The 22,024-nt window shown below is 51.1% G+C and overlaps 5 protein-coding genes across 7 annotated transcripts in view; 4 read left to right on the top strand and 1 right to left on the bottom strand.

The window, feature by feature from the left end:
* The window catches only part of LOC101771158 (probable amino acid permease 7), a 10,328-nt gene extending 1,756 nt beyond the window's left edge, over positions 1-8,572 (top strand). The window contains exons 1-6 of one of the 2 annotated variants that reach the window (XM_004975867.4): positions 774-6,210; positions 6,388-6,481; positions 6,733-6,947; positions 7,150-7,283; positions 7,424-7,651; positions 7,752-8,153. In XM_004975867.4, the coding sequence (XP_004975924.1) occupies positions 5,904-6,210; positions 6,388-6,481; positions 6,733-6,947; positions 7,150-7,283; positions 7,424-7,651; positions 7,752-8,153 (1,380 nt within the window). In that variant the 5' untranslated portion in view covers positions 774-5,903. Of the gene's footprint in view, positions 1-657; positions 752-773; positions 6,211-6,387; positions 6,482-6,732; positions 6,948-7,149; positions 7,284-7,423; positions 7,652-7,751 lie in introns of those variants that run through there. The other variant, XM_004975866.3, reaches the window with a different exon arrangement.
* A 1,114-nt stretch (positions 8,573-9,686) lies between these two features.
* On the top strand, positions 9,687-11,073 carry LOC101770772 (transcription factor MYB80). The gene has a single exon (XM_004975865.2). It carries the CDS (start codon positions 9,771-9,773, stop codon positions 10,875-10,877), a length of 1,107 nt encoding a protein of 368 aa, XP_004975922.1. The 5' UTR covers positions 9,687-9,770; the 3' UTR covers positions 10,878-11,073.
* Positions 11,074-11,376: 303 nt separating this feature from the next.
* On the top strand, positions 11,377-13,886 carry LOC101770085 (protein FATTY ACID EXPORT 6). 2 transcript variants are annotated; one of them, XM_012847550.2, is made up of 6 exons: positions 11,377-11,584; positions 12,237-12,435; positions 12,918-13,085; positions 13,194-13,240; positions 13,326-13,366; positions 13,456-13,886. In XM_012847550.2, exons 1-6 carry the CDS (start codon positions 11,459-11,461, stop codon positions 13,541-13,543), a joined length of 669 nt encoding a protein of 222 aa, XP_012703004.1. In that variant the 5' UTR covers positions 11,377-11,458; the 3' UTR covers positions 13,544-13,886. The 2 variants fall into 2 exon arrangements, with proteins under 2 accessions (XP_012703004.1, XP_004975920.1); XM_004975863.3 differs by having other exon boundaries at positions 11,379-11,584; positions 12,240-12,435.
* A 295-nt stretch (positions 13,887-14,181) lies between these two features.
* Positions 14,182-16,251, top strand: LOC101769681 (small nuclear ribonucleoprotein SmD1a). Its single transcript, XM_004975862.3, has 4 exons — positions 14,182-14,336; positions 14,456-14,532; positions 15,581-15,772; positions 15,859-16,251. Exons 1-4 carry the CDS (start codon positions 14,323-14,325, stop codon positions 15,921-15,923), a joined length of 348 nt encoding a protein of 115 aa, XP_004975919.1. The 5' UTR covers positions 14,182-14,322; the 3' UTR covers positions 15,924-16,251.
* A 2,638-nt stretch (positions 16,252-18,889) lies between these two features.
* Positions 18,890-21,703, bottom strand: LOC101769276 (ras-related protein Rab-2-B). The gene is made up of 6 exons (XM_004975861.3): positions 21,385-21,703; positions 21,090-21,229; positions 20,491-20,573; positions 20,179-20,383; positions 20,034-20,102; positions 18,890-19,299 (listed from the first exon to the last, which is right to left on the bottom strand). The coding sequence occupies exons 1-6, from the start codon at positions 21,428-21,430 to the stop codon at positions 19,210-19,212; spliced, it is 633 nt and encodes a 210-aa protein (XP_004975918.1). The 5' UTR covers positions 21,431-21,703; the 3' UTR covers positions 18,890-19,209.
* Between the last annotated feature and the right edge of the window lie 321 nt (positions 21,704-22,024).

Genomic DNA, 22,024 nt, shown 5'->3' with positions numbered 1-22,024 from the left:
CCCCCCCCCCCCCCCCCCCCCCCCCCCCTGTGGCAGTGAGGCTTCGACCTGGATGGTCCAGCGTACTCGTCGGCCGGGCCATCTTGAAGGCGACCTTGGCTTTACTAGAGTAGCATTTGCCACGGCATCGATCAGAGCAGTTGTTTCTGAACAATGGCGCATTCGGCCGATTCTCAGTTACGAAGCCGTAGGAGGTTAACTACTTAACTAGGCAATAGAAAGAAAAAATATCACAGGAACAAATTATACACTGGCAAAGAGGACCTACCCATCACTGTCGATTACAGTGTTGTAGCAGGGGCCAAGGGTTTAGGTGTACCAACGATGAAAGCGCTTGGTGTGAACCGACGCATCTGGAGTTCATCTTGACCTGACAAGTGTCGAATACTAATGCTGTCACAATCTCCCTCCATGTTCAGAATTCGTGTTCCTCTTGTTTTCCTCTCCCTTCTCGAGGCACATGATTGGCTGCACTGTGCATCGGATGATACTTGCATGAACCACAAGGATATGTAGGCGCAAGTTAATAATTAAAACCGTTCAAAAAAATGTTAATAATTAAAACTATTTCCTGTTTACTAATTACTAGTACATCGTATGCGATGGCTGTTCGATTCTGATTTCTGAACGGCCAAACGCCATTTTGAGTTTTGACAGGTAGCAGCAGCTCGTGGGTGTGCATGCTTCTGCAGCACACGGCCCTGTTCGGCTACGGCATCGCCTACACCATCACGGCCTCCATCAGCTGCAGGTACGACTCCTCTTACATCCCCTCCTGTACTGTGCCCAAACATGCTGCGTGTGCTTTTTGGCAAGACCACACCCTCTAGCAGTAGTGCTTGTACATGCTAGTACACGTCGACACCGTGTGGTTCTGTGGTGCTGGGCTGCTTGGCGTTGCCGGATCGGCGGTGGTGCCCAGAGCCGCGCGGCCGGCAGGGACTGACTGTCATTTCCGCTGCGAGTGTTTTGGCACAACGGGCCGATCCCACACGTGGGCCAACAGCCCAAGTAGGCTCGTTCTACTCTGTAGGCCTTGGGCCCGCGCCCACCCTGGACAAGTGATGCAATTTCACCTGTAGGCCTTGGGTTGGGTACAATGGTCAATTAGTCATGTACACGCCTTCTGCTAAAAAAAAAAGCTTATGCCCTCGCCCAACATCCAGCATTGCTGATGTCTGGGCCTTGCTTGGGTCCAAGAAACAATTAGCCCACCTTCATCAAGTCCACGAAAAGTCACTGAATTTGAACTTCCCTCCTCGCATTTTCTTTAGCAAATAATGTTTACTAGAAAATCTAAACTGATCTACAAACAATTTAGAACGGAGGAAGTATGTAAAAGTTAAATAAACAAATGTTCAGATCTCACTAGGGTCCCATCATGACTACCATGGTCACTTCATGGCTGCATCGCTAGCGTTGTTATGTTCTCCGGTTCCAGATTAATGGTCGTTTTCTCCGCATATCATTTCCAATCTGAGAGGAAAAACACAACACACGCACACAGCTTGTCTCCATGTTGTCGTCACGGTCCGTCTGACGGGTAGCGAGCTAAGAAATGCGTCGTCGCTGTTGAGAAGCTAGCGACGGGGAGTAGTTTTCTTGAGCTGCGCGCGAGAGGACTAGCGAGTCAAAAAGGCAGCTCCAAGAGCGCGACTTCGAGTTCCACCTTTTGACCTGCAAACGATTCTCTATACGTGCCCACAGTAGTTTCTACTCCATCCATTCTAAAATACTATTCATTTTGACTTTTCTAGATACATATGTCTTGATATGTATCTAGATATAGTATATATCTAGGTATATATTAAAAACTATGCATCTAGAAAAAATAAAACGAATGGTAATTTAGGATGGAGGGAGTAGTTGGTTTTTTACTGCATACGCATGTATCCCACTGGACAGGTTGAAATTTTAGTCGATACGGAACGATGATGTTGCCACCATTTCGATCCAATATGGAGCTGAGTACGCCGTAGCGTCATGCATCTAAATCTCGCCCCCGCATGGTCCGCTCAGGGTGACTCGGGCAGCCACCCCATCCACCACCCCCAGCCCTCATTCCCCTCCCTCCCTGCCTCCGCCGCCGCCAAAGCTGCCCTGTCCGAAGCCGGGCAAGCAGCGAGGAAGGCGGTGGCAGGGCCACCTTGCTCCTTCCTCTCACCCAGGCCCCTTCTTCCTCCCCCTCTAGTTTTTGCTCCGGCGGCAGCGCCATGTCTGACGGCCAGATCCTCCTCAGGGAAGGCCGGACCGTGTGTTTGGACGCCGAATCTGTGCTCTGCTGGGTCTGACGGTGGCGTGCTCCCTGCATGCCGACGCGGGGCTGCTCCTCTTGGCGTGGCCTGGCGTCCGCTAGCTGGCGCGGCACGGCGGCGTCAGAGGCGTCTGCGAATGGCGCGATCCGGTAGTGGCGCTAGTGTCAGTGGCTGGCTCGGCCCCGCGTCACGAAGGCGGCGACGTGTAGCTGGCGGCAGCCGGATTGGACGGAGTGGCGGCTGGTCACGGGAGCGGAGGAGATGTGCGGTGGGGCAAGGAAACGGCCGTGAGAGATGCGTCCGGGAGGAGGCCGCGCGTGCGCGGAGGAGGCCCTGACCCATCCCGGCAAGCGACGGTGGCGGTCCGGGTGTGACGGCGGGCGCGGCGGAGGCCCCAACGCGGGGGAAAGAGACCCCGCGCAGCAGCAGCAGCCTAACAGAGAAGGAGACGTGGAGGGGCTGCCAAGAGGAGGAGACGCGGAGGAGGCATTGGAGGAGGAGACGCGGAGGAGGTGCGGCGGTTGGTGGCGGCCCACGGAGGATGGCGGTGCGGAGATGGTGCCAGCACGGAGAAGGATGGCTGCCGACGAGAGAGTGGTGGTGGAGGTACAGCGGCGTGATGCGAGGAGGTGCGGTGGCAACGCCGCCTCGGATGGACTGCCTTGACTGTGGCCGGGAGTGCCGAGCCGTGAGTGTGCAGGGGTTGGGATGCTTCGGGCGAAAGCCCTCGCCGGCGTTCTCATTGGTGGAGATGACGGTGGCGCCCTAGGGTGTCGAACTCCCCGCTGGGGGCATCATTTCTGAGCTACAACCCTGCTGCATGGGGTCCTGTAGGTGAAAACCCTATCCAGATTCTAGACGAGCGACGGCGGCACCATTGGCGTTGTGCCCTCCTTTGAGGCGTCGTCTCTAAAGGCCCATCTCGGTCTGTGGCATTCCTGATCCATTAGTCATGGACGGCCACAACTGGTGGCGACAATTCTGCCGAGTGGCAAGCTAGACGGGTATTGACGAGGCCACGTGGACGCGATCGCACTTATGGTGCCGGCCAGGGGTTGTCGCATGGTTGTCGGTTTTGGCCGCTTGCAGCGGACCACAGCGGCTGTCGTTGCTTGACAACGGTCAGTGCGGCGTGGGATTGCGTCGAAGGACGGCGCTTGCAGCAACGACATCGTGGGACAACTAGGCTTGCAGCGGACCGCGGCGGGTTGCTCAACTTGGCTGGACTACCTGGTGCGGTACATCATCGGAAGACGACGCAAGCGACTTCTCTAGCTTGCTAACATGGTGGTGGATGCTTTTGCACGGGTGAAGCAATGAGGTGAAGTCGACCTGCGGCGCCGGCTTGGCTAATCGACGAAGATCTTGTGGAGCGAGGCAACATTGCTCACTACTCTGACAGCGATAAAAGAAACGGATCCGGGACGTGGAGTACTATGGCGGGTGTGGCGAGACCCCGCACGTGGTGTTTCTTCGAGGCGACGAGAGTGATGTGAAGTCCAACGGCGGATGTGGCGAGACCCCCGCGCGTTGTGTTATAGCGATGGCGATTGCGAGGCAGCCTGCGAGAGGTCCGAATTCAGTGGTATCACTTTATCAGGTGAAGTGTGGTGTTGTAGCGGTACTACAACGGAGGGTCCCGTATAGCGGTGGCCTTCTCGGTGTGGTGTAGTCTGTTTCTATCAGTTCCTGTCGACGTCGGGCCACGCCTGGAGGTTTCAGCGAATTATGAGCGTGGATGTTAGTGGGTGCCGTTGAGGCGAGCGGAGTGGTGAGGTCGCGTTGATATCCCAATCCAACCGATAGGGTGTAGCAGTTTTTGAGTTGAGTGGCTACCCTTGTTGATGTCCCAATCTAACTGGACGAGTATGTTTTGTTCTCTTTTTCCTTGTTTTCTTTTCCTTTCTTGTTTCTTTCCAGTCCAGAACTCCTCGCTACCCGGTCGGTAAAAGAAAAAAATACACGTAGCGTCAGGAGGGCAATATGGATTTTGGCTGGAGTGGCCAATTGCCAAGAGGGAATCAAAATGGTCCAAATTGTCTGCAGATTAAAGGGTGACAGAAAAAACCTCCATGATAATAACAACTCCACGATATCGTCAGGCAATGGCAACTAACAAACAAGTCAAAAAAAAAAGGGGGAGATGCTCGGTCGCCGGTCTTTGGAACCGAAATGTTTTGGAAGTTCTTGCTGCATAGGCAGTCTGCCCAAAAGTTACTGAAATACTCCTGTACGAGTTGTATGCTAGTTGCTACATTAGGTCTCCGAGAGTGCCCTGATGAGGACCTAGACTGCTGCAGTGTTGCCAATTACAGTAAGCTCTACTTGCGCCAAAAGTCTCCTGTTACCGTTGCGGCCAAATGAGGAAGTGTTTTCCAGCAGCATGCCAACTCGATGCGCCAATAAAAAAGAAAACCATTCTTGTTCCACTCCACATGCAGCGCGCCAATGCCTTCAATGTGCAAACACGTCGTTTTCCCTTAGCTTGATTCAGAACATTGCTACAGTACTACTTTGTTCGTTTCAAATTGCAGGTCGTTTTGATTTTCTAGATTCATAAATATTATTATGCATCTAGATATACATTATATATGTATAGAAAAAACAACTTGCAATTTGAAATCGAGAGAGGGAGCGGGCGCTATAGATGTCAATTTCGCCGTGGTCGTACGGAGCAGGTGGCGAGCTCCCAGTTACGTGTACTCCTCCTCCGGAAGGAGATTCTGGCCGCGAATGATAGGTGATGGCCTGATGGGGCTGGGTCACCCAGTTGCCCGGGCGGAAGCCGCACCATGTCGTGGCAAACAAAAGTCGGGACCGTGCCGCGCCATCCGTGCTCTTCTAGCTGTAGCGTCCGTAGCCATGTCCCTGATGAGACCCTGACCCGTCGACGGCCGGGGGTCCCGCCCCGGCCGGTGGACATCCCCCCCACCCCCACCCACGCCCTGCCGACTCGTGACATGGTACTGTGGCCTGTGTCTGTCTCTCCTCTCCATGTGAGGGACTGAGGGTGCAATGCATTTGCTCGTGCTCGTGCATGGGTAATTTCCGTGGCAGCCCATTTAGCTGTTCAACTTCGTGCGTCAGATACTACCAGAACAACAAACGAGAAACTGCAGGTACTGTTGCAGCTCCAGATTTCCGTCCCTAACGAAGTCCTGGACCGTGACTTGCAGCAGCCTATGCGTTTCACCATCAATTTCATATTTCCATCCACCCATTTAGCCCAAGTCCCGGACCGTGACTTGGCACAGCGGATCACGCACGTGCTTACTTTCCACAGCAGCCGGCCGGATCGCCAGTTCGCCTTCGCCACCCCGTGAGGTTGCACGGCGCTACGGCGCATCCGATCCGGCCCCCCGCCAGTCCAGATCGGACGAAAATGGCGCGCCGCAGCAATGATAATCCCCGGCTCGAGCAGCAGTCAGTCAGAGAGGATCGCCGCGCGCATACGGCCATCCCGGCTATACGGTGACGCCGGTCTGACCAGCCCGTCCCATGCACTGGGTTGCTACTTGCTACTCCAGTTGAAGCTCCACCCGCACTGACCAGTTGAGTCCCAAACTCCCAAGCGAGAGCTGCCGAGCTTGCTGCAGACGCTCCCGGCCGGCCAGATCAACCGAAGCTAGCCGCCGAGCGGCACCTGCGATGGCCGTGCGCCACTCCCTCGAGGTGGCCGACGACCGCTGCGACGACGACGGGCACCGCCCGCGCCGTGCCGGCACGGCGTGGACGTGCGCGGCGCACATCATCACGGCGGTGATCGGCTCCGGGGTGCTGTCTCTGGCGTGGAGCGTGGCGCAGCTGGGCTGGGTCGTCGGCCCCGCCTGCATGTTCTGCTTCGCGCTCGTCACCTACGTCTCCGCTGCGCTGCTCGCCGACTGCTACCGCCGCGGCGACCCGGAGAAGGGCCCCAGGAACCGCTCCTACGTGGACGCCGTCCGCGCCTACCTCGGTATAGTCAGCACCACTCGTTATTACAGCAAGCGCAGCTAACAGCGAGAAGCTATGACTATGTGCGAGAGAGAAACTTGCGTATCGATTGAATAACTAGCTTTGTGCCGGTGTTGTTTCATGGTGGCCTTGGCTTAATACTCCGTGTACTCTGTGTGTGTGCTGCCAACGTGCTCAGGCAAGAAGCACACCTGGGCTTGCGGCTCGCTGCAGTACGTGAGCCTGTACGGCTGCGGCGTCGCCTATACCATCACCACCGCCACTAGCATAAGGTAGCTAGCCGCGCCGCCGGTAACAAAATTTTCCTTTCCTTTCCTTTTTTTTTTTGCGCACACCTTTACCTCTCTGTCACTGTCATCGTGCTTCCTGTCTGTGTATGTCGAGCAGAGCAGGGCTCTGATGCTAACTGTTTTCATCGTGCTGCTGCTGGTCAATTTCGCTGATTTGTTTTGACCCTGACTGCGTGTGTGTGTGCGCTTGTGTGTGTTCTGCGTCGGGTGGCTCTTTTTTCTGATTGCTGCAGGGCGATCCTCAAGGCCAACTGCTACCACGACCACGGCCACGACGCGCCCTGCGACTATGGCGGCAGCTACTACATGCTCGTCTTCGGCGCCGCGCAGCTCTTCCTCTCCTTCATACCGGACTTCCACGACATGGCGTGGCTCTCCGTCGTCGCTGCCGTCATGTCCTTCTCCTACGCCTTCATCGGCCTCGGCCTCGGCATGGCCACCACCATCTGTAAGCACCTTTTTATTTAACTAACTAATCCAATCTGTCCATCGTTTGAGTTGAGTGCTACTGGTTGTATAGAAAAGGAGTTACGTGTAGTTTCCTTCAGACATCCGAACTGAGAAGTTATGTACTTTGCAGTTAAACATTTAGAGGGTCCTATGAATGCTTGACATCAGACAAGCTTTACTGACTTGTTTCTGTTCTTCAGCTAACGGGAGAATCAAAGGAAGCGTAACAGGTGTTCCGATGAGGACGCCTATGCAGAAGATTTGGCGCGTCTCGCAGGCCATCGGCGACATAGCGTTCGCATACCCATACTCCTTGATCCTACTGGAAATACAGGTAAACAGTTTAAGACTAGCAGCACGCTATGCTTTCAGAATTATACTACTCAAAAGTTCATGCCTAGAGCTCAGTTATTAGCGATTCAGTATCTGTATTAAGCACATTGAAAAACTATTTCATTGCCTCTGTTAATTTAGGACACCCTGAAGTCCCCGCCGGCCGAGAACAAGACGATGAAGAGGGCGTCGATGATCTCGATCCTCGTCACGACGTTCTTCTACCTCTGCTGCGGCTGCTTCGGCTACGCCGCCTTCGGGAGCGACGCGCCGGGCAACCTCCTCACCGGCTTCGGCTTCTACGAGCCCTACTGGCTCATCGACTTCGCCAACGCCTGCATCATACTCCACCTGCTGGGCGGGTACCAGGTACACACCAACAGCCAGCCAAGGGGGCTCCAGAAGTTCAGAATCACAGAATGAGATCCTGAAACACTGTTGCATGTCTGAAAACCAAAACCTTCTTCAGGTGTACAGCCAGCCCATCTTCCAGTTCGCGGACAGGTTCTTCGCGGAGCGGTTCCCGGACAGCGGGTTCGTGAACGATTTCCACACGATGCGGGTGCCGTGCCTGCCGCCGTGGCGGGTGAACCTGCTGCGGGTGTGCTTCCGGACGGTGTACGTGGCGTCCACGACGGCGGTGGCCGTGGCGTTCCCCTACTTCAACGAGGTGCTGGCCCTGCTGGGCGCGCTCAACTTCTGGCCGCTGGCCATCTACTTCCCCGTCGAGATGTACTTCATCCAGCGGAACGTGCCCCGGTGGTCCGCGCGGTGGGTCGTCCTGCAGACCTTCAGCGTCGTCTGCCTCCTCGTCAGCGCCTTCGCCCTCGTCGGCTCCATCGAGGGGCTCGTCACCCAGAAGCTGGGATAGGACTGGTCACTGGTGTCCTCCATCTCTGTTTTGGATTGGATTGTGTTTCTTCTTCCGGTTGTGATGGTAATGGAGAATGCAGCGAATGGGGAGGTGGTGTTTGTCTCCTTGGGATGATGATGAACAGGAGCAGCATACTAGTAGCAGGTCATCTGCAGCCTGCAGGACCAGGGAGTGGCAGGTTTTGCGCAGTGTCTTGTTCTGTGCCGTGCACCTGCATCAGAGTGGAACATGTACACAGTGTCAGAGTGGCAGAGTGCATACATGTCATGTTGATATTGCCGATACTTCAGAAGTTCAGAAGAATGGGAAGAACCTGTATGCTGCCGATGTATTTTTTCAGAGTTTCATGATGCTGTGGACTGATCAGTAGACTGTTCTCATTATAAACTCAGAACCCGGCCCCCACACAATTTGCATCTCTCGGTTTTGCATGGTTGTCTGAGATTCTGAGCATGCATAAGCCATTAAGCCGTGCATGCATTCTCGTATGACTGATTTTTACTGAAAAATGTGGGAAAGACAATACGTTCGGTGTCGCCGTCTCTATGTATGTAGTTCTAGAGTTTAAGATCTGCGGGCTGCTCAGTGCGCTCTCATTGTTTTTTTCTCAAAAGACAATGTGCTCTCATTATAACTTGCTAGCTCTGAATTTGCATCATTGCATGGTCATTTGAGCACGCACAAGCCGTGCACCTTGCTTTTTACTGAACCAGTGGGAAAGAACATGATCCGATGTTGTTCTTGAAGTTGCAATGCCCTTGGACACCGTGTTCTTCATGACAGTGATGGCAGGATAAAGTAGCATCATCATCGCAAGAGTGTAATCGAAGTGCAGCGCATAGAAATATCGCTGAATATACTACAATCCTCTGCTACGGTGCAGCATAGTTTATCTGAACGAACTGCGTTGTTCTTACAGTACAGGCACTAGTGTTAATCTTGAAGAGGATTAGCAGTACCGTTAGTTTAGCACTGCAGAGTTCACTCCGTTTCACTTTGCCAATTGCACCGCTGGACCCTAGAACACCAGCACGAAAGCCATTGCCAATTTGACCGCTGCCTTGACTGACGGAGGTGAAAGAGCTGATGATCCTTGCACGCACGCCCTCGGCACGGTGCTTTGTTCTCCCAGGAAGTACGTTGCCAATGCCACCCCATCCGCGGCGTCGATTAGCGCCGGGAGCCGACCGATCAGACGACGCCGAGGAGAACAGGAGAAGAAGGGAACGCGCCGGGCGCCGGGCGACGAGGGCTCTGCTGCTTGGACCGGGGGTTGACCCGGCGCTGTACGGGTGGGCAACCTGTCCCTGCTCCCGGGGGCGCCGTCACGCGTTGCGCGGGCGTTGAATTCTTTATGCCGCTCATGCCTCCTTCGCCCGTGCGCGCCGCGCCCGCCCTTCCCGTGCGCGGGCGCACGCCGCCGGCAGCACGCGCGGGTGCGGCCGCGGCGCGCGCGCCTATTTATGCGCCCGGCGCCCGAGGTGAGCGCCACACACTTGAACACTCACCATCGTCAGAACCAGCATCGCAGCAGGGTCGTGCAACGCGGGCTCGAAGTATCATCGGCGTCGTCAGGGGGGTGCACTACCGGAAGCGGCGGCGGCGGCGGCGGAGATGGGGCGCGTCCCGTGCTGCGAGAAGGACAACGTGAAGCGCGGACAGTGGACGCCGGAGGAGGACAACAAGCTGCTCTCCTACATCACGCAGTACGGCACGCGCAACTGGCGCCTCATCCCCAAAAACGCCGGGCTGCAGCGGTGCGGCAAGAGCTGCCGCCTCCGGTGGACCAACTACCTCCGGCCCGACCTCAAGCACGGCGAGTTCACGGACGCCGAGGAGCAGACCATCATCAAGCTGCACTCCGTCGTCGGCAACCGGTGGTCGGTCATCGCCGCGCAGCTCCCCGGGCGGACCGACAACGACGTCAAGAACCACTGGAACACCAAGCTCAAGAAGAAGCTGTCCGGGATGGGCATCGACCCCGTCACGCACAAGTCCTTCTCCCACCTCATGGCCGAGATCGCGACCACGCTGGCCCCGCCGCAGGTCGCGCACCTCGCCGAGGCCGCGCTGGGCTGCTTCAAGGACGAGATGCTCCACCTCCTCACCAAGAAGCGCCCCACCGACTTCCCCTCGCCCGCCGTGCCGCCCAACATCTCCATGGACGGCGCTGCCGCCGCGGGGATCGGCGCGCCCTGCGGCTTCCCCGCCGCGCCGCCGCAGCAGGCCGACGACACCATCGAGCGCATCAAGCTGGGCCTGTCCCGCGCCATCATGAGCGAGCCCGGCGCCGGCGCTTGCGCGCCCACTGACAAGCAGCAGCAGCAGCCCTGGGCACCGGCCGACATGCCCGAGGGGCTGGCGGGGATGTACGCCGCGTTCAACCCCGCCGCGCACGGGCAGGACGAGTTCCGGTACGACACCGGGGCGGTGCCGGACTACGTCCTCGGCGGCAGCGGCGGCGAGGCGGACCAGGGCACGTCGATGTGGAGCCACCAGAGCTTGTACAGCGGGAGCTCGGGCACCGATGCGGCGGCCAGGCCGGCGACGGCATTGCCGGAGAAAGGCAACGACAGCGTCGGCAGTAGCGGCGGCGGCGACGAGGAGGCGGACAACGTCAAGGACGGCGGGAAGGGCGACGGCTCCGACATGTCCGGCCTGTTCGGATCCGACTGTGTACTCTGGGACTTGCCTGATGAGCTGACCAATCACATGGTGTAACTAATATCAAGATCAAAGAACAGCATTTTCAGGATTAAACTGAAATGAAGAAGTAACCGAGCAAAATATGCTGAAAAAAAGAGAGGGAGTTATAAACTTAGAATAAGGAGTATGAAAATCATGTATATTTTGCCACGTGAAAAAGGAGAATGTGCATATATAGAACAGAGGAGTTTTATTTGGAGTCCTCTGTTGCAGGGGGTAATTGACAGTTCCAATTCAAACAAATTGTTTAGTTCGTTTCAACTGTGGTTGTCTGGTTATTTTACAAAGTTCATTCCCAAGTTTTTCGATTTTCTTCTGCACAAAAAAGTTTTTCTATTTTCTCATTTTTAATTTTTTATTTATGTGAATTCATTTTATTAGTATTTGCTCAACTATGCAGAGAGCCCAGCCCAAGAGCATCCGAAAATTCTACGATTGGGCCTACTTTTCCAATCCCTCTCTCTCTGATCAGATGGCCATCTCGTGCCCGTTGTGGGGTCGATAGCATCCGACGGCTACAGAGAGCCCAACCCAGGTTTCACCTTCCTCCTCTTGGAGATCTTCTGGCGAGTTTCCGTTTCACCGTTTCAGGTCCCATGGCGGCGGCGGCGGCGCAGCTGCATGGATCGGCCGCGGCCGCGGCGACCTACCGACGGACTCGAGCCTACTCAGTTCCATCCTCATGCCGGTGGCTACGGACCCCTCTAGCCGCTTCCCCGAAGGTATGAATCCGATCCGAGTGACCCTAATTTGGTGTTCGTGAAGCCTTTGCCCCTGTGTGTAACTTTGCGAAGAACCTGGTGTAGGGGTTAGCTGAGTCATGACAATATGAAATCCGATCGGGCCACGATTCGCTGGACATCCGGGCAGCTCACAGATATTTTTCTATTTGCTGAAACAATAGGGATAATTTTTTTACATGTGAGTTGAAGGCAGAACTGGTGCGTTTGTGTTCTACCGGTGTCACGTGTCAGCAAATATCCAATTCCACCGAATCGGGCTCTTGTCCTTGAGGAGTCAAGGATTTTGTCTGCAATTCTGTGTTTGTTAGAAATTAGAAGGACTGTCTTTGGAACGTTCTGTTCTTAAGCGGATAAAATTTATCCAGGATCTTGATCTGAGAAACAAGAATGTTTTTTATTTCTTTTTATCTATGCCATCACTTGAAGTCTTGAACAATGAGATGAACGTACTGTGTACACAGAATCAAGTGCATTTTGTGTGTGTGTTGATATTTGTATTTTTTAATCAAACTATTACAACAAGACCTTTTTTTTAGCAACTATTACAACAAGACATTAATGTTACAGCTCTGTATGGATCTGTGGTCTTTGCTATAGCTATTGGAGGGGTTAACATGTTTTGTTGTCCCAGCAGCTTTCGATTTCTTCCACTGAAGTTGGTATGAAGCCATTAGGTTTTGCTGCTAAACTTTCAACAAACGAGAACGCTCGAGTTGAAGAGTTAAACTTGCAATCAGATCAGATGAAGGAATTTGTACAGGCAGAGGGGCATGTTATTCCCCAAAAGAGGAGTGCTAAAATTCATGATTTTTGCCTTGGGATTCCTTTTGGTAAGTTCGAATTTCATGAATGTTTTGTTATGTGATTAGATGGATATAAATCACGCACAAGAGTACTTCTATCTTGTTAAATTTCGTTTTTAACCTTGTATGTGCAGATATTTTGCAGCTCCTAATTTCAAGGAATTATGAACTTTTCATAGCATAAATTGTTCACAGCAGTTAATCCTAATGCAATTTTCAGAAATTGTTTTATGGCCTCTGGTAGCAAACTCTTCTGATCTCATATAACATGTTATGTCATAGAATCTTAAATAGTAGAAAGCAACATCATTATTTCTTGTTTCCTTTGCTTCCATACTCAAACTTGATTGACAAATTATTCTGCTGCTATGTTCAATATTCTTACACGAAGAGTATGTCATATTCCTGAGTGCTTCAATATTATAAGTTTTTGGAATATGAACTTTGTTGTCTTGCATGTAGCCTTTTCACAAATTAATGAAATAACTATATTCCATTTGGTAACGCAGGTGGTCTTTTATTTTCTATGGGTCTTCTAGGATACATCTTTTCCAGAAGCACCATAAGTCTTGTCTTGGGCGTTGCGCCAGGGTTCGCCACTCTGCTACTTGGTACTCTCAGTCTAAAGTTTTGGAGGAGCGGCAGATCCAGTTTCCTGTTTATCTTGGCCCAAGCAGGTAGGATATCATCATTCTAGCTTTGTCTTACCGTGGATTTGAGTTGCAATCACATTCAACCTTAGTATAAACATTGCTTACCAACCTGTTCCACTTCTGTTTTTGCAGCAATATCTGCTTCCCTGGCATGGAAATACTCTCACGCTTACTTCTTGGTAACTTTTCCCGCTCACATTCATATGGAATATGGTGCAATATTACTGTCTCAAAATTGCATTAATTGTATACTTCTTTGTGCAGACAAACAGACTCCTTCCTTGGGGTTTCTATGCTTCACTGAGGTAATTTATTCTGTATCCATCTTGGTGCAAGACTTTTTTGTCCATTTGGAACAAGATCTGATGTCCCCTCCCACTTGAAAATTATGCAGCACTGCAATGACTTGTTTCTACGGGTATGTGCTGCTTGCCGGAGGGAATCCCCCACCAAAGAAGCTGGCTGCCATCCCACAGCAGTAAAAAGAGAGATTCAGTCTAGGATCAGCGTGGTTGGCAGCATGTAGCACAATTTTGATTATCAAATTTGTATATTCCCCAACCTGTGGTTCACTGCTGGCTGGGTTTCTTTTGGCTCTGGTAGTCTGAAACTTTGAGCTAATAATGCTTCAGAGGATGATAGCCCTGCCTCCAGTGAACTTGCTCTGTTTTCTTCTACATGATGAATGTACGTGATAAAGATAAGCTTGCTGAGCTTGTACTTGAGACATTTGTTTTCGAATTCGAAAGTTGGAGATGTTTTGTAGTCAGGAATCAGGATGGCTTGTAGCTTCAATTCTCAAACGAATGAACAGAGTTTCGAATATTCTGATACTTGGCATCTAGTTAAGATGACTATGGTTATCCTCTCAAAAACAAAGATGACTATGGTTATGCAGTCGTTTTATGGTTCCTCTAAAAAAAATCCAAAATCAAAGTACTTTCGGTTTTGAAAAAAAATTAATATCATATTTACCTTATTACCCAAGAGCAAGTAATAATAAACTAGTGAAGGCATGATGCCGTATTTGAATGGGCTTGCAATTGCAAGAGAAAAGGTAGGCAATCCCCAAGCCCAACCAGATGGCCCAGCAAAGGCCCAACGAAGCCGGTCAGAACCGCCTCCCAGTCCCACCCGTCGGCCAGATCAGCCTTCAAACTAGGGTTTACTCGTCCCGAAGCCAACAGCAAAGGCTTCCTCCACGCTTGAGCTCCGCCGCCTCCTCCTCCCTCCGCCGACTCCCTCCGCCAGGACCGCGAAGATGAAGCTCGTCAGGTAAGCCTCCCGTTCTCGTTCGCCTCTTGTTCCGATTGACTCCTCTTTGCCCTTGCTTCGCCGCTCCGTTTGGTACGAACCTCGCCTAATTTGGTGCTCGATTTGGGGTTTCGCCGCAGGTTCTTGATGAAGCTGAACAACGAGACGGTCACCATCGAGCTCAAGAACGGCACGGTGGTCCACGGCACCATCACCGGTACGCTCCGACCCACTCCTCCGGCGGGGAAGGGTTTGGATTTCTGTGATCTAAAACTGCTTCGAATTTTAGGGTTTGTGTCTGGTGCTTGCATTCTTAGGATTTGTGTAGCTCGGCCTAGGAGATGGTGTGATTTGCTTGTGCGCTACGGTGCTGTTTGTAGTTTTGGAGACTGTAAGATTGAGCATGCCTTTTGCACTAAGCTGTTGTGATTTTGATGAGGCTAGAAATTATTTCAGATAAAGCCATACTTTGGGATTACGCTATGCCACAGAAATATGCTATTTAGGTATGTTCAATTAGACTTGGCCATTTTAGTCTTTTATCCTGCTTGGTTCGTAGGTGGTTTGCCCAACCCCGTATCGGTTGTAGGTTGTTTGCATTTGGTAAACCTTTTGTTTCTTCGATCAAGGGAGCATTCTTGCTGAGTATTGACTGCATATGTAGAGATTGCAGAATGAACTAATCACAGGTATTTAGTTTTAGATCCATCAGTGCTAGGGAATGACCGGATGTCCTTTTTAAAGTAATGAGCATTTCATCAGTTGTCGGTAGTTCAAGTATGCAGTTGAATGTGCAATGGTTTTAGCTTCTCATGGACTGCTTTTGTCGTTTCCTAGACGGATTTGCTACTTATGAGACTTAGTTGATATCATACGCTATTGCACATATAGAAAGGTGTAAATAATGTAAAAATATTTTTATGAAATTCAGATGCTAATGTGTATTGTTTTTTCTTCCTAAGAAGGGTTTCCTGGACAATTACAAAATTTTAGATTTTCTCATGTTACATAGGGTGTTTTGGGTGGATCAGGTTGTTCCTAAATTACGTTTTGATGTTTGGGGGGGGGGGGGGGGGGGCATGCAGGACTTTATTGTTCACAAGTAGGGGGAATATGCATCATGAAAGGCTTATTTTGAACTTTCCTTCCATTCTTGCTACAATTCAGGAAATAAGCCGCACATATTTTGCTAATACTGATGGGATTAATTTGGGACCATGGTTAAGTTTGTACAGCATATCATCTAATTCATGCACATTTTTTAGGTGTTGACATAAGTATGAATACTCATCTGAAGACAGTGAAGCTTACACTGAAAGGGAAGAATCCTGTAACCCTTGACCACCTCAGTGTGCGAGGAAACAACATTCGCTATTACATTCTTCCTGACAGCTTAAACCTGGAAACGTTGCTGGTGGAAGAAACCCCTAGAGTCAAGCCTAAGAAGCCAACTACAGGTTTGATTTCTTCTGCTCTATCTTCATTTTGAATCGAACCATTACTGATGCTATGATCTGACTGGAAAATATTCGATTGAAATCAGGGAAGCCTTTGGGACGTGGTCGCGGCCGTGGTCGTGGGCGTGGTCGGGGCCGGGGGCCGCGCTGAGCTCTATAGTTCCCTTGCTGTCGGCTCTCTTGCATGACAAATTTCCCTACAATGTAACCTCTTTCCCCTGCACGCTATGTGAAAGAATGTTGCATTGTTACCCTTCTGATGAACTTGGACCTAATATCTCAAATCTCAGTAGTTCTTGTTGTGGAATCGCCCTGTCTATTTGATCCATGGTTCATGTCTATCTTAGGTCTACATTGTAGTTAATTGGTAATGTGCTTCACCTGGCATACATATAAGATGCCGCAGACCATTGGATACCTAGGTTGTATGCTTGTGTTTTCGCTACATCGGAATTATTGCTCTGGAGTTATGCTTTGCAGTCGCCTGCCTCTACTTGATCTTTAGCTCTGCATAAAACTAAATTCCGGTTGGGCTGCTGGTTCAGTACTGAGGTTGCACATGGCATATACTGATTCATCTGAATCACCCTCCATCTACAATTTCCTCTTATGTGCGACATGCTGTTGGCCTGTATTATTTTTGTTCTGATGTACAGACGAAATGCGAGCTAGAGTAGAGAATGCGTGGATCGTCTGAAGCTGCTGAAGCTTGCATTTCCTTGGTCGTTAACAGTTGGTTCTGTTCCAGGATGTTCTAATGAAAGTCAAATGTTAACTTCGTAATGGTTACCATCGCTCACTGTCAGTCAGTCCAGGTAGAAATGATGAAATGATTACTAGTCTATAATAATGAGGTGAATATTTTAGTAGTAGTGTTTATCTTTGAGGTTGAGGCGTGTATATTTTCCCCCCACGCTATCAAAGCAGTAGTGTTACATTGAGGTGATTGGACATAGAGCTACCTCTTGCGGCCCGCCTGTATCGTCGAGGTCTGTTTGATGCGTTCTCGGCGATGCCCGGGCATCCAGACTGTTGATTACTGAGAGGTCGGGTCGCCACCAATGTGCCGTTGCCCTCGAACACCGGCTGTCGGGCTGTGGCCAGCAATCGCCAGGCACGAGACGAGCGGCGAAGGCGCAAGCCCGTGCGATGGTTTCCCTTGCTGTTGGTACCAGCCGGAGGGTCGTAGCGCAAGCCACGCATCGCTCCCACGTGCCGCTCGCGACCGCGACCGCGACCGCGCCATGTCGTGTCGCTCCGTTGCAGGCCAGCCGCGGGGCAAGCCACACGACCTGCGCTGTGCAAGCCGATGAACGCCGACGCGCCGACGTGTCCGAGGGCGTCCCGTTCAGTCCAGTCAAGTCACGCTAAAGGATGAGTCGCGTTGATGCACAGGACCTACGACGAATTCCGACAGCACGGGTGGCGATCATTCTGTTAATTGCCCTCCTGACCTCCTCCATCACAGCAAAGCACGCGTCGCGATCGTATGTTCACTGCTGCTCGGGACCTCGTCCTCCGTCCATCCATTCCTACAGTTGTACAGGGCTACCGGATCACAATGCCATTCCCAGCAGGGCTCCATCATCGATCCGGTCCCAGTGGCCAGAGGAAACACCACCACCGACCGCCTGATAGCGGAGCCACCCGTTGCTCTCTCCGAATTATTTTCTCCCACATGCCCCCGGGTTCACGCTCGTCTATCCTTTTATCAATTCCTGCCCGCCGCTCTATACCATAGGTTCATTATAGTATACGGCAATCATTCCAACAGTTGGAGAGGGATAAAGAGAGGGAGAGGCCATGTGTCGTGGATTAGTCCATACAGCCCGCCGCGATTCGATTCTTATCACACGGCACAAAGGCGCGCGGAAAAGGCACAGCAGCATCTCTCGCTCTCTCTTAGCCCGCACAGCCCCCTGGCTGTAGCTTCACTAGCAAGCGATACCGCCGCCATACCGCCGAAGGGACAGGGCGACGCAACACTTGCGGCCTCACTGGCTAGCAGCAGCCTTCATCTCTTCCTCCGATAAGAACCTGCAAATCGTCTGGCCCGGGCAGAGAGAGGTAGAGAATCTGAGAGAGGGGGAGAGGTGATCAGGCAGCAGCAGCAGGGGAAGACGCAGGCAGCAGCAGGGGAGACTGCACCATGTGCAAGCTCAAGTTCACCAAGGAGCGGGTGGGCTGCTACATGCTGGTGATCCTGGTGATCGTGCTCCTCATCGGCGTCCTCTTCGGCCTCGGCGTCTTCCGCCACGGATACGACCACATCAAGGACATCGGCCGCAACCACACCTGCTTCGACTGCAACAGGTACTGACGAGACCCACTGGGTTTGATCTTGCTCCGCGCTGGCCCCGTCGTAGCGTGCGTGCGTCAAACGGGCTCTCGTCGGAGCTGCCGGTGCGGGGCACCAGATGCTGTAAAATAGTTTAATTGCTATCTTTTCTTTTTTTGAAAAGAAATAGTTTTTATCATCGGTGTGTAGTAATTTTCTGATGCCTATGTGCAGTGTGTAGGCAACAAGTTCGTGGTGCTCTTTTTTTTTATTAGGGACAGTTACTATTATTCTGGCCCCCTCTTCTTGCAGTCAAGTTCATGGTGCTTTTGGCTCGAAACCTTCAATTTTGTTGGGTTTATACCTTGGCAAGAGCTAAATGAACTGTCGCGGTACTCCCTGTTTTCCTCCTCTGCTTCCCCTAAAAGAAAATTTTCAAGGAAATATTCAAGAGCTACGTCTGATGAGATTGTTTTCTTAAAAGAAAAGGCACCTAAAAAATTGCGTCTGATGAAATCGGTATATAAAAAGACAACAATAGTCCGGTATATAAAAAGAAACGACAACTTGACACAAAACGATATCTGAAAAATAAAATTACACCGAAGATCTAAATACACGTTTGACGAGAATTTTACTGTTACGATCAGAAAGACTTCGGCATGGAACGTTACCATAAGAATTATTTACAGCCGGTACTAGAATTTATAAATGATTGCCAAAAGCTATCACAATCCCAAGGAACGTTCAGGCCCTCTCCTTACGGAAGCAGTGCTAGTCAATATTCAGTCGGACGACAACTTTACAAGCCAAAGGATCAGAGGACGGAGACGTTTGGAGACGATAAATTAACAGCATCAGACCAAACCAAACAACATTTTATATTATTTTATTTACACATCAAACGGAAAGAATTCGTGGATGCTAAAAGACTGGACACAGATAGTGGTGGAGCCTGGCAAATTACAGAGAATGAACAGATTATGAACACCTGACATAATTTAACTGAATCTTTCAAGTCGTTCAGGGAACAGATTCCATTGGTGCGTGAAATAACAAAGCACCCTGGAGCAAACTATTTTCCACTCAGAACCACGAAGATAATGCGACTGGAATGTGCCACATGACAGAAGCCTTTGTACATAATCGCATTAGCTGATTAGCTGCAGCAGCCACCACCTTGAGAAGACGATGAACCAGCACCTCCAGATTGGCCAGGGACTGCGTATCCAACTTTGATCCCATACGACTGCACGTTTGACAAAAGACAGTATGAGCTCATGCTCATGGGGTAGTAACAAGTAAGGATCTAACAAAGCAGAAGTGTTTCGGAGAGCAGGACAAGGTTCCCAGGTGGGCAGATGGCATTTTAACTGTCAGAGAATAACTACTTTCCAGCCAAATACCTTTTCTACTAATCCTTGGACACTAACAAGTAATATTCTCACTTTCTCTAGCTCTTTCTGTATCAAGACAAACACCTCGGACACTAACAAGTAATATTCTTTCTCCCTACCTCTTTCAGCATCAAGATAAACACCACCTCCACAAAATTACATTAAAAAATTATCCAATTTATCATTTCAGAGAAAGTTAGTGCTCTGCGATCAATTATAGAAACTATGGGTACAAGGTCTTTGGATTCCAGTTTCTTTATTTCCTTTTTTTTAGAAATAAGATTCCAGTTTCCATATTTGGCAGTTCAATCTTTCAGTATATGATGATTTCAGAAAAAAGGGATGAGCTTTCTACAAGGTGGGAAGCAGAGACTTAGGCTTCGATGCATATCATAAGGTAGTCCATATATAGTAAAATGGAACAGAAAGGTGGTATTGGCTTTATCTCAGGGAAGTTTTTTGAGCCTCAATAGTTGGTTAAGAATGTACTGACGTTCCATAAATGATGCTTAAAGTACTATCGAAGGGGCTGGCAATGTTTTCCCTAAGCAGAGCAGAAGTAATGACTTGAAATTCAAAAGGCTACCTCATTAGATACATCGAAAACACCATCTTGGATTTTCTTGTAGATTGCTCCAGCAGTCTTAACAAATGCCTGCATTTTAAATGTCCATATGAGAAATTTGGAATATTCTTAACCGCTCATAGACACACCAAGAACCAAGCATCACCTCCTCAACGTTTTGTGCGGTTTTCGCAGATGCCTCCATGAAGATCAGGCCATGTTCTTTTGCAAACTGCTCGCCTTCCTCGTAGCTCACTGCACGCCTGTGAGACAGATCACATTTGTTCCCAACCAGCATTATCGTCATGTTGGCGTTGGCGTGCTGCCTCGCATCCTCCAGCCAGCTGATGAGGTGATTGAAAGTCTCCCTCCTGATATCAGTTCCACATGGATTTGAATGCCAGGGACAGCACAATTCAGGAAACCATGCACATAAAAAGACTACGCAGGCAAACTTTGACTTATGAAGGGTAATTACCTGGTGATATCATAGACCAAAAGAGCACCAGCGGCCCCTCTGTAGTACGATCTAGTTATAGATCTGAATGACTCTTGGCCTGCCTGTAATGTTAAAAGGTAATCACATCAGATCAGATGAATGATCCATGTGGCCACGTGGGTGTTCCATTTCTTTTATATACTAATGGGTATTCCATATTAACAGTAGCTTAAAAAATTTAAATGGCCCAATGTGACAGTGCTAGCTAACACGAATTTCACTGGGGATGGTGCAAACTGACAAAGGATATCCATTGTATCATAATTTCAGAGCTCAGCAAACTCCAAGGTTTTCATCTTGAACTTCAACACCCATGCCCTGCCTCCGTTTTTTTTTTAAAAAAAAACATTATGCCACGGCAATTGGACATAATAAATTTTAGTTTGCAAGCAGACTCGAGTAGCTCGAGTCTCATGAGTAATCAAGCAAGCAAGTACTTATGTCGCCCTAACTAGTAGTATAATAGATCCTATATCAGCACCAAAACGATCTCTAGCGTACAGTACAAACAAGGGATTTGCGTAGGAACGAAGGGAAGTATCAGCCAGCGGAGGAGGGCGAGGAGAGGCAAACCGCACCGTGTCCCAAATCTGGAGCTTGATGGGCTTGTTGTCGATGGTGATCATCCGGGCCCCGAACTCGACGCCGATGGTGAGGTCGTGGACGGGCTGGAAGCGCTTGTCGGTGAACTGCAGCAGCAGGCACGACTTGCCGACGCCTGCACATCACATCACCGGCAGCAACCAAGCAAAGGGAAACCCGTCAGTAGCGTTACACGCAGGCAACCGCACGGGCCGAGCACCCAAAGGGCCGCGCGGATCCAGCCGCGGAACGGAGAGAGGGGATCGGCGGGCGGGCGGGGTGCTCACTGACCTGTGTCGCCGATGATGATGTACTTGAAGAGGTAGGCGTACGACATCTCCGGCGGGCTGGCTGGGCTTCCTCCGGGGAACGAAGAGCGGCGGCGGCGGCGGGAGGTAGGGGGGGAATTCGCGAGGCGCGCGTGCTAGGAAAAGTGGGGGTTGCTTAGCAAGGGGGCAGGAGGTAGAGGAAACGGGGCGGCGGAGGAGACGTGGTTACGTGACGGAAGGAAGGAAGGAAGGAAGGAAGCGACAGCTAATTCGGGGGCGGTTCCTTCCTTGGGTGGAGGCGGACGGCGTGCGGATGTTGTTTTGTTGGATTGTTATCTCGGCCGACCACGCCAACGGGGACCCCGCGGGTGGGGGCTTGGGGGAAAAACTGCAGTGCCGTCTGGTGCCAACCCGAGCCGAGCAGACTCGAGTCCGGGAGCCCAGAGGCATCCGAAGAAAGGAGCACGGATGACGGATGGGGTCGCCGGGTCGTGGTCTCGCGGACGGACGTGGCTTGAGCTGGACTGCTGGAGTTGGGAGCCTGGAAGTGGAAGGATGCTGCTGCCAGATCGGCGGGTTCCAGGTCAAGACGGTTCCGGAAGGGGGAGAGTGCCCGTCGCAATCAGCTCTGGACCGAGTTTTTTTTAGCTCTCTCTGTTGAG

Source organism: Setaria italica, chromosome VII (assembly GCF_000263155.2).
Source record: "Setaria italica strain Yugu1 chromosome VII, Setaria_italica_v2.0, whole genome shotgun sequence".
Lineage (NCBI taxonomy): Eukaryota > Viridiplantae > Streptophyta > Magnoliopsida > Poales > Poaceae > Setaria > Setaria italica.
The sequence above is the reverse complement of the archived record's forward strand: the minus strand, read 5'-3'. Positions and strand labels throughout refer to the sequence as shown.

What these genes read in the sequence shown, in the direction of transcription:
- LOC101770772 (XM_004975865.2), top strand. Translation starts at nt 9,771, where the DNA reads ATGGGGCGCGTCCCGTGCTGCGAGAAGGACAACGTGAAGCGCGGACAG.
- LOC101770085 (XM_012847550.2), top strand. Translation starts at nt 11,459, where the DNA reads ATGGCGGCGGCGGCGGCGCAGCTGCATGGATCGGCCGCGGCCGCGGCG. An exon ending in TTGCCTTGGGATTCCTTTTG is followed by an intron (nt 12,436 to 12,917) that starts GTAAGTTCGAAT and finishes TTGGTAACGCAG; the next exon opens with GTGGTCTTTTATTTTCTATG. An exon ending in ACTCTCACGCTTACTTCTTG is followed by an intron (nt 13,241 to 13,325) that starts GTAACTTTTCCC and finishes TTCTTTGTGCAG; the next exon opens with ACAAACAGACTCCTTCCTTG.
- LOC101769681 (XM_004975862.3), top strand. An exon ending in GGTCCACGGCACCATCACCG is followed by an intron (nt 14,533 to 15,580) that starts GTACGCTCCGAC and finishes CACATTTTTTAG; the next exon opens with GTGTTGACATAAGTATGAAT. An exon ending in GCCTAAGAAGCCAACTACAG is followed by an intron (nt 15,773 to 15,858) that starts GTTTGATTTCTT and finishes GATTGAAATCAG; the next exon opens with GGAAGCCTTTGGGACGTGGT.
- LOC101769276 (XM_004975861.3), bottom strand. Translation starts at nt 21,430, where the DNA reads ATGTCGTACGCCTACCTCTTCAAGTACATCATCATCGGCGACACAG. An exon ending in TTGGTCTATGATATCACCAG is followed by an intron (nt 20,384 to 20,490) that starts GTAATTACCCTT and finishes AACTGATATCAG; the next exon opens with GAGGGAGACTTTCAATCACC. An exon ending in CCGCACAAAACGTTGAGGAG is followed by an intron (nt 20,103 to 20,178) that starts GTGATGCTTGGT and finishes TTTAAAATGCAG; the next exon opens with GCATTTGTTAAGACTGCTGG.